Below are 10,596 nucleotides of genomic sequence, written 5' to 3' on the forward strand. Positions count from 1 at the left end.
GATAAATATATGCTAGAGAAATACAGAATAAAGACCTTGGTTCAGATGAAAACAGTGATGTGAATCAGTATTTGACTAGTCAAAAGGCTACAAAATGGTGATGAATACCTGAACGATCCAGTGTTAGAAATGGGTCAGAACAGGTTAGGGTGAAACCTATTGAACAGAATGCCAACACTATGGTTCGGTGTTGGAAATTGTAACAGGCGATATGCTACAGGATAGTTTGAAATACACTAATAGTGAAGTACAAGAAAACATTCTGTATGCATCAGTACTAATACTCAGAAATATATTTATCATGACAGCTGTCTGAACTAAAAGCCTTCATAGCCGGACTTTTATCATTGTAATCATCAGAACCGAAAGGATTTATAGAGAAGTGATAGATGTGGCATTGAGATTGTTAGAATAATGGCACTTGAGATTTGTTATTCTTCAGAGTTGCCTATGTTTTTATGGTGAAAAGTTCTTCCAAGAAAGAAAAAAATCCGACACTGTGGCTCCTATTCACTCATTTGTTGAAAGCTTTAAAACTGTCAAGCAATTTATATACCGTCCAAATGCATGACAGTTGACAAATAACTTATATCATTTCGTGATTGTTGAAGCTTTCAACAATATATACCAAGTAAACTTTTCTAATAGGGTATAAAGAGATATGCCCTGGTAGATGCAAAGATATTGTGCACCTTGAATGCAGAAATTTATCTTGGAACTCAGCTACTACATTTTTCTTTGTGCAGTAAAAAACCATATGACTCTGGACAGACTTGTTGCACCTATTTCAAATGTAACTCAGATATCACATTTGACGATTGATCACCCATTGATACTACATTTGCTAAAATCACCAGTTGACCAGCATAAAATCTATTCACAAGAACAAAGCCCAGATTCCTAAAAAAATGTTTCACATTCACAATAGACAAATCAGTAGTACAATCTTTGAATTTCAGAAAGATACAACTTTGGCCTCCTGTATGAAGAAGAAAAACAAATAGTATTGATTCTGTCAACATTACATCATGATACTGAGATTGATAGGTTGGTTGGGTGGGCATGGTGGTACATGCCTGTAATCCTAGCGCTCCCCTGTAATCCCAGTACTCTGGAAGCTGAAGCAGGAGGATCTTATGAGATCAAGGTCAGCCCGAAGCACATAGCAAGACCCTGTCTCGAAACAAAGATTGGACCCAGGATTTAGCTCAGTGGCACTTTTCCTGCCTTGCAAGTGCAAGGTCCTGAGTTCAATCCCCTGTACCAAAACAACAACAACAACAACAAAAACCAAAGATTGATAGTGAATCAACACAAGTGAATCCAGAAATGGTTACATTTTACAACAAAATGAAAGGTGAGAAGATGTTGACGAGTTATGCAGCAACTCTGATGTCACTGGAAACAAGTATGGCCAGTGGTTGTGTTTTACGTCATCCTGAACATATGAGTCATACATAGTTTTAGTTTACAAAGAAAACAGGCACAAAATATGACAGGATATTTTCTTAGAGGATTTGGACTAGAATTGATAAATGATCAGTTACAAAGAACAGTATGTATCTGCCCAAAGTACTTCTCAAAAGAATTCTGGAGCAGACTGGTGAACAACAGACAGGTGAAACATCACAAGAACCTCCTAAGAAAACTGGAAGAAGAGCAAGATGTCAAGTGTGTCCTACCAAAGAAGAGAAGAACACAAAACCCTTGTGGTGTCTGTGTGATACTTGTGTATGAAACATACTGTTCTCGTGTGAAGATTGCCTTGGATATGATAATTATACTCAGGCTTAGCCAAAAGGCTGAGGTGTAATAGTTGAAGAAAAGATTATATTTGTTGTAGAGTTTTATTTGTATTTTCATTGTAGTTCACATATGAATTTGTTTCTGTTGTTATTTTTTAGTTTGAGGAAACAGTTGATGCAGAAAATGGTGGTGTTTATTCTAAACAGTATACATTTGCTATTTCATTTTGTTGATATTTTCTTGCTAAGTGGACATTGTATAATACAATAGGAAGCCCCTGACAAAAGAGGAAGATGCTCTGACGAGTGTTATCATTACATATGCCTTAAATGTACCAATGTTTTACAATTAAAAAGGGGAAGGCAAGGATTTAGCTCAGTGGCACTACACCTGCCTTGCAGGCACAAGGTCCTGAGTTTGATCCCTGGTACCAGAAAATCAAAAAACAAAAGAGGTGACAAGTATGGCCTGCCAAACAGGAAAGCTAATACATGTGCTGTAAATGTGACAAGACTTGTGCATGGAATATGCTATTGTCATGTGTGAATGCTGCCTTAGGTGTGATAATTGAAGCAATGATTATTTTTGTGGCAGAGTTTTTTTTTTTTGTAGTTCACATAGGAATTTATTTCTACTGTTGTTTTTTAGACCTTGTGAGCAGGTAAACAGTTGATATTGAAAATGTTGATGGAGCCAGGTATTTAGCTCAGTGGTGCCATGCCTGACTCAAAAGCACAAGGTCCTGAGTTCAGTCCCTGGTACTGGGGGGAAAAAAAAGAAAATGTTGATGTTTATTCTACACACACATTACATATTAAATTTTTAATATTTTAATGATATTTTCCTTTTAAGCATACATTATTTAATATAAAATTCATTAAGTTAAAAATAATGCATCAATAGAAATACTCCTAAAAACGTGGCCATTACACAGCCTCATAATGTACTGTGCCATTTCTAAAAATTTGCTATGATGCCTCCAGGGTGCATGACTGGGCATGGTAGCGCATACCTATAGTCCCAGCCCTTGGGAGATTGAAGCAAGAGGACTGCTGTGAGTTCAAGGCCACCCTGAATTACAGTGAGACCCTGTCTCAAAAAACCTTAAGAAAAAGTCACAGGATCTGGGAATAGTCCCTGCACAGGAGCACTCCTGTTTCCTAGCCTGATGTTCCCAACAAATGTGCTTCGGTTAGCTTACCTCCAGAAAAGGATTCGAGTCGTATGGTGTGGTAAGTTCTGGGTCTTAAATTTACAATAGCCTTTTTCTCCAGCTCTCAACTTTCCTTTTCAGAAGGTGATGCTCTCTTACGTAACCTTCACTCTCGGCCTCAGCGACTTGTTGATCATATGAGGAATCTCCACGAGGAAGACGCCTTACTGAAGGAAGAAAGCAGGATCTTCAGTGACATTGTCTTTGTGGATGTTGTCGATACTTACCGAAATGTTCCTGCAAAATTACTAAACTTCTATAGATGGTGGGTTGTGAAAACATTGGGTAGCTAGAACTTGTATTGTTCTTTTGATGGAGAAACATTATATATTCAACCACTGAGATTTCAAAACACAAAAACCTACAACTGCCGCATGCCTGGAATATGGCTATTGAATCCTGGCTCCTTTGAAGACATCATCTAAGATGCTGCCACTTTCTTATTTGATCGAGCAGATCCACAGTATGAATTATATGGACTGGTCGGAGCAATCACATTAATTCAGTTGGAGTTATTTGTCTCTAGCTACCATTAGATCAGAGTCATTGAGTTTAGAAATGGTTCCTTTTCAGCTCTGTTCATACCCATCCACCAAGATTCCCCAGTTAAAGTCAGTTGCACCCAGGTTGCCATGCCAGTTCTGTTCTCCTGAATATCCACTGCTTTTCTGTTCTGATTCCATCAATTTACGAACTTACCTTGTGCCAAGCATGGTGTCGTGTGCCAGTTGTGCCACCTCATGTGGCCAAGTCAGGAGGATCAGGAGCCCAGGAGTGTGAGGACAGCTTGAGTAACCTTGTCTCTTAAAAAGAACAACAGCAGGGACCAGGGATTTAGCTCAGTGGTGCTGCCAGCTTCCTCACAAGTACAAGGTCCTGAGTTCGATCCCCGGTGCCAAACAACAGCAACCAAAACTACTTGCCTTGATTCCAGCCTGGCTCGCTAAAATTCATCCCCCTTTAGAATCCATCATATTTATAACTTCCAGAGTCTGCAGTGTTTCTTGGATCTTAGTTGTAATTCCTAGCTTCATAAAAATAACAATATGCAGTAATTAATTTTATTATATAGTTAGTTGCTCTAGGATCCTGAAATTTGCTGGTGAGTTTTTTGATAGTCTACCTTGGCTGTAGGAACAGAACTTTTGGACTGTCTCTCAAGGAGCCTAATTCTATAAAGGGTATTCACAGCTTTACCTTTTCTTTTTCCGTACCTTCTTTGTGGGCTCCTGTTTGCTGGTGGCTCTGTGTCTTATCTCTTCTTTCTTTTCTCTGATGGGAATTTCACAAGTACTTTGTGGGTTTTTTTTGGGGGGTACCGGGGATTGAACTCGGGTCCTTGCGCTTGCAAGGCAGGCCACCGAACCACTGAGCTAAATCTCCGGCCCCCACAAGTACTTTGTGGGTTTTTTTTGGGGGGTACCGGGGATTGAACTCGGGTCCTTGCGCTTGCAAGGCAGGCCACCGAACCACTGAGCTAAATCTCCGGCCCCCACAAGTACTTTGTGGATATGGTTTCCTGGTCCTGAGGGTAGATAGTCCAGTTAGGTTACGGAAGGTAACATTTCCTGCCAGGGACACATTGACATAATTTTGGAGCCATCCTGTGGGTAGAGGGCATATGGATGTGTCTAGGATGGCAGGACCAAGTGTAAATGGCTATTGAAAAGGAACTTCCTTTTAACTCAAGGCCACTGATGGAAGTTCCAGGTGTGGATAAGGCCAAGCCAGAGAAGTGAGGTGGTTGGGGTGGGAACGAAAGAGGAAGCGGAATGGAGGTGTTATAGGACTTCCTATGGGGGCTACTTCCCAGGGGTGGAAGTCTTGCATGGCATAGATGTTGCCTTCAGTTTCAGTTAAGCTTTCTCTTTTATTCCTCGCCCATCCCTGAGGTCTCAGCCTGTCCCCTCAGTCTCGCTCCTGCTGCCTATTTCTGACCACCTTTTCTGCTGGATCGCTGTGCTGGAGAGTGGGCCTAAGACCTCCACATGCCAGACGTGTGCTCTGACACAGCAACATCCCGGTCCTTCCCTCCGTGTTGTAAATGCAAGTTTCTTCTACTTCATTCAGTTGAGTCACCAGTGACCTAAAGGTCCTTTATCACACGTTTATTTCTAATTAGGTACTATGCTATTAATTAGAAATAAACTTTAGAAACAGATATTCTATTTGGTATAGACCCATTCTTAAAAATTCATCAGCTTTGACCTAATGATATTTTCTCCAGATTTCATGTATTAAGATTTGTCGAATGATTAGTTCCCTAGCAAGAGTCTTCATTTTTAAAACAGACATATACAAAAAGTGGTGGTGTGAAATGAATGAGTCAATTCTCTTGTTGCTGTTAGATGGTTTCTGATGTCTGGATAAATCAGGTCATTGGCTTGTTCCTTTCAAATAGTCATAATAGTTTAATTGCAAAGGAGAAAATATGTTTCGGTGTCATAACTCAGTTTTTTCAAGCCATAATCACTGTTAAGTGTAATGTAAATAGCAACAGAGAATTGTATAATGGTGTTCTGTGTAAGAGACTTAAGTAGGACCCTGTCCCATTGTCCTGGGCCTCTGCTATTCAGAACACACAGGGCAAGGTTCAAATGGTTAACAGATCTGGGAACTTGATTAATGCCTGAGAAGCATCTGTTCAAACATATGTTCCAGTTAAGCCAGATCTTTTCCATTGTGTTCTTTTTCCTCTACCTTCTACACTCAGCTTGGTTGGGCTGGGGTTACAGCTCAGTGGTAGAATGGTTGCCTAGCATGCACAAGACCCTGGTTCCATCCCACACCAAAACAATAAAAACGCCTGGTGCTTCCTCGTGTTACTTCACTTAGTAAATACCAAGTGAAGACCATAGTTGATAGCAGGGTTGTGTTAGAGCAGACACACTTTTTGTTGGAAGAGCAAGATGTGGAGACCTGTGCAGGCGGAACAGATGCACTTCTGAGTTCCAGTGGTAGTGATGCCACTGCTTTGATGTTCTGTGGTTTCCCAGCTTGTCTCACTGACCTGCCTATCCCTTTCTGCCAACAGGACTGTGGAAACAACCAGCTTCAATTTATTGCTAAAAACAGATGATGACTGTTACATAGACTTAGAAGCTATATTTAATAGAATTGCCCAGAAGAATCTGGATGGGTCTAACTTTTGGTGGGGAAAGTAAGTAAAACATGGTTAGCTGTGAGCATTCATGTACCTGATCAAATGTAATTTAGAATCAAATGTGCAAGTCATTTTTCCACAAAAAGAATGAAGTTGAGATACTACGAAGTATCCTGTTAAACTCCTGGTGTTACTATTACTCTTAATTAGAAGGGAACTTTTGTTCATGGAAAATCTCAGGCTAAGAGAAAACAGATGTGCTTTTATCTTCATGCTCTAGGCATAAATGGTTCTGAGATGCTACTGTGACTTGTGTTAGAATGAATGTGTGACACAGCTCTGCAGTCATTTTCTGTGCTGCTTCAGGACACTGTGAAGTTGTTTAATGGGGGATTTGGGGGTGGCGCGTGTGTGTGTACACAACAGCACAATCTGTTACTTTCCATTGAGAACTTTTTCAGAAGTTTTTATAGAGAATTTAATGTACTCTTATACAAAATACTTCTGGATAAATTCCTTTCTGGTAATTCCTTTCCATAAAGGAATTTTTTTCTCATTCTTTCGTCCTGTATGAGCATATTCCTTTGTAGTGATGACAAAGGGATCCAGTCTCATGGTGCACAATGTGTGTGTCACCAACAGAAAGAAGTTACATTTCTTTATAATCTCAAGTTTCAGACTGAATTGGGCAGTGGACCGAACTGGCAAGTGGCAAGAGTTGGAGTACCCCAGCCCAGCCTACCCTGCCTTTGCATGTGGGTCGGGCTACGTGATTTCCAGGGACATTGTTGGCTGGTTGGCAAGCAACTCTGGGAGATTAAAGACCTATCAGGTACTGAGGAATTTTTTATCTAGGTGACTCATCAGCCCAGCGTCACTGAAGCAGGGCTCCCTTGCCGAGGACTAAAGCCTGTGGTTCTTTATTGAAATCACCCCTCAGAGGTTTTGGATATTCTGCTGTCCCTCAAATCCTATAAATTCTGTTCCAGAGTCTTGTTTGAGACCATGTTCTCAGTCTACATGTATAAGTCTAGCCTGTGGAGAAGTAAGATTTTTTTTCCGAAGAAGGAAAAATGGAGGAAGAGTGTTCTGATTTTGATTAGTGTCAGTAAGCAGTTCTGTGTAGTTAGCTGGACCTGCTGTATGGGTCAGTTAGTCCTGAAAGTGTTCACCTGGCCGTGTCGGTGTGGGTGCTTCCTCAGGTGATAACTGGCTCTTCCTGGCGTATCTAGGTTAATCCATGTTTGACCTTTCGTATTAGAACAGCAGCAAAACAAAGAAGTATATTATTTGGGGTGAGTGTTGCAGTGTCTTTACAAATAACATTTAACTTCTTATCATGTGCAGGGTGAAGATGTAAGCATGGGCATTTGGATGGCAGCCATAGGACCCAAGAGACACCAGGTAAGCCAGCCAGAGGGAGCTGGCCTCAGGCCCTTGGAAGTTGGGGAGGGAAGTTGCCGTGTTGTGTACATCAGACCATGAGAAGGAATGAAGGTCTTTCATCATAGCAGTGCTTTTGATTCATTTATAGCAAACCACCTTTACTTTTCTGAGCTTCAACCAAAAGAAAATGTTAGAATAAAAGTTCCCTGCCCCACAAAGAATTGGGTTTTCACAGAGTTGATCAGAAGTTATTTGGAGCTTTAAGTTAGGCTCCACTGACCTGAGTTCCTGGCAGTGGGTAGACCCTGTAACCCTAACTGATTCCATGTTTCATCCAGGATCTTAATTCTGAGACAGTGTTTAAAACACATTGTTGAGCCAGAAAGAGAAATAAGTCTGCAAAGACTGAAACAGTAGGAGCCTTGGGAAGAAAACAAGCTTCTCCCTCAGATATCTGTGTTGCACTATGGGTTTTTGCAACTTGTACTTTGGTTGTAGAAGGTGGAATGTGTGGTGCCCGCCACTTAGCTGAGCTATGGTACCAGAGCACTCAGCTTGTGTGAGCAAGAACACTCACTCACCTGCCCGGGTTGATTTGATAGTCCTGTCCTTGTCACACTTCCTGTTACACCTCTGATTTAATGTTGCAGATGAAACTTATTTTCTGTATCTGATCATTCTGGTATGTGCAGTCTGAGTCTGTAGTGCGTTCCTACAGACTTGTGAGTTCCTGGTACTGAGAAACACTTTTAAATCATGAACTAATCATCTTTGGAAACTGAGGCCTGCCTTCAAAATGCGGCCCTCCAGTGAGGCTGTGCATTTTTTCCTGCCCTGTACTATACTATCTATGATCACTTCATTTCTGCTTGGGGCTTTAGGGCATCCAATGTGCACTGCGGATCCAGGTACTTGGGGGACTCCTCCATCCCCCTTGGGCAAGACTCAGATAACAGCCTTCTGGACACAAACCTCTGCTCTCTTACATATCGCCGAAGAGAGTGGCCCTTCAGGGGTCTGCCGGGGGTAGGGGGGGGGCGGTGTGTGTGTGTGTGTTTCTCTCCTAGGGTTGAGTCCAGTAGGGGCGTGTCAAGACTCAGATAACAGCCTTCTGGACACAAACCTCTGCTCTCTTACATATCGCCGAAGAGAGTGGCCCTTCAGGGGTCTGCCGGGGGTAGGGGGGGGTGGGTGTGTGTGTGTGTGTTTCTCTCCTAGGGTTGAGTCCAGGGTAGGGGTGTGTGTGTGTGTGTGTGTGTGTGTTTCTCTCCTAGGGTTGAGTCCAGGATCTTTGCATTGAGCTACATCCCCAGCCCTTCTCTAATTACTTGAGATAGGGTCTCGCTAAATTGCCCACTCCAGGCTGGAACTGCTTTCTTCCTGCCTCAGCCTCCTGTTATGCTGGGATTACAACCTGTACCAATCACCATGCCTGCCTGACATAGCCTTTTAAAACTCAAGTGTCTGCTGGTGATTTCAAGGCTCCCAAAGAACCTTATTAGTGTCACACAGAGTGTGTGCCTACACGCGTGCTTTCTGCCTCTAAGCAGCTCCTGGCTCTGCTCAGCTCATTTTGTCTCCCACAGGACAGCCTGTGGCTGTGTGAGAAGACCTGCGAGACAGGAATGCTGTCCTCTCCACAGTATTCGCCGCAGGAGCTGGCAGAGCTGTGGGAGCTGAAAGAGTTGTGCAGTGACCCTTGTCAGTGTGAAGCAAGATCATGATCACTCAAACCAGCAGTGCGGAGACTGGGCAGGGCAGAGAACTCCACGGAAGTCTGAGGAGAGCCCACAGGTTGGCAGTAGAATACATGATCTTTCAGCAGAGTTCTCAGCTGGCACTTTCTCCTGTGGCAGTGTGGATTTATTATGTTTGCACAGTTTTCCTCCTTAAAAATCAACTGACACTGTAGCATAAGAAAAGTTTTTATCTATATAATGGACGATGGTTTTTAAAATACCAAATTGTTTTATAAAAGGAGAAATATTTCTAAATCCTGATCCATTTTTGCTGATTTGTCCTAATCTTTGGTTAAAATGGCCTGGTTAAGAAATTTTGAGTAGTGACTCAGTTTGAATCTGAATTATCAAGGTAGCTCTGCATAGCTTAATTAGCACACCTACAGGCCAAAAAGGACTCCGAAAAATGCTGTGTGACCACTTGTATGAGCAGTGGTCACTTATACCAAAGTTTGGGGTTTTTCGAAATAGCATTAGGTTTTGTGGATTTCTGAATGAAATGTGGGCAACTTGACCTTGAAGAGGATATAATATAATCCTCAGTTCTGGGCCTTACAAAGATACTCACTTATACATTAGGCTAATATCCAAGTTTTCTTATGCCATTTAACATAAAACCTGAATGTCACAGTTCAGTACTCATATTAAATACTAAATCTTTGTGGATGTGAACAAAAGTACTTCTCAGGGTTTTAGTGTCATAGGGAGGGATATTTTGAAGTCGTTGACCCTTTTTTTTTGTGTGTTTTAGTTTTTGAGACAGGGTCTCACTATGTAGTTGAGACTGCCCTGGAACTCCCTTTGTAGCCCAGGCTGGTCTCAAACTCAGCTATCCTCCTGCCTCAGCCTCCTGAGTGCTGGGATTACAGGCGTGCACCACCATGCCCCCGGCTGTCATTGACACTTTCAAAGAATAAATTTTGCTTTCCTTCTATCATTGCCTAATATAAGTCAATATGAATCAGAGCTGATCATCTTTTATGAAAGATGTGCCCAGTTTAGGTATAACTGTAGGGAAAAGCATGTGATTAATTCTTTAAAAATAGTGCAACTGAAAAAATAGCACATATGTTATACACAGTAGAAGACGTGTCTGAGTTTTAAGGGACATTTCACAAAACCAAATCATTTTGTAGTAACCTTTTTAAAATAGTATCAATAGAGAATTCCATTGGAAATAGTCTTATGACAGATATTAACTATATTCAGATTTTATTAGACTAGTTTCTATTTAATATTTAAATCTTCACATGAGATGCAGTGATGAGATATAAAAAATAAATACAAAGATCAGAAAGTCATTAGTAAAACCTTTATTGTTGCTATTACATACAAGTCTAGAAATGGTCTCTTCCCAACAAACTGCATCCTTTGTTATAATCAGGGCTTGCTTTTTTTTTTTTTTTTTT

At 41.4% G+C, this 10,596-nt stretch overlaps 1 protein-coding gene across 1 annotated transcript in view; it reads left to right on the forward strand.

Annotated features, from left to right (window-relative positions):
* The window catches only part of B3galnt2 (beta-1,3-N-acetylgalactosaminyltransferase 2), a 63,420-nt gene extending 53,440 nt beyond the window's left edge, over positions 1-9,980 (forward strand). Inside the window, exons 8-12 of the mRNA XM_019207186.2 lie at positions 3,041-3,224; positions 5,994-6,119; positions 6,735-6,894; positions 7,410-7,466; positions 9,035-9,980. Coding sequence (XP_019062731.2) covers positions 3,041-3,224; positions 5,994-6,119; positions 6,735-6,894; positions 7,410-7,466; positions 9,035-9,172 — 665 coding nt within the window. The 3' untranslated portion in view covers positions 9,173-9,980. The remainder of the gene's footprint in view (positions 1-3,040; positions 3,225-5,993; positions 6,120-6,734; positions 6,895-7,409; positions 7,467-9,034) is intronic.
* The last annotated feature ends 616 nt before the right edge of the window (positions 9,981-10,596 follow it).

Source organism: Fukomys damarensis, unplaced genomic scaffold, assembly GCF_012274545.1.
Source record: "Fukomys damarensis isolate Sample0158 unplaced genomic scaffold, DMR_v1.0_HiC HiC_scaffold_10, whole genome shotgun sequence".
Classification (NCBI taxonomy): Eukaryota; Metazoa; Chordata; class Mammalia; order Rodentia; family Bathyergidae; genus Fukomys; species Fukomys damarensis.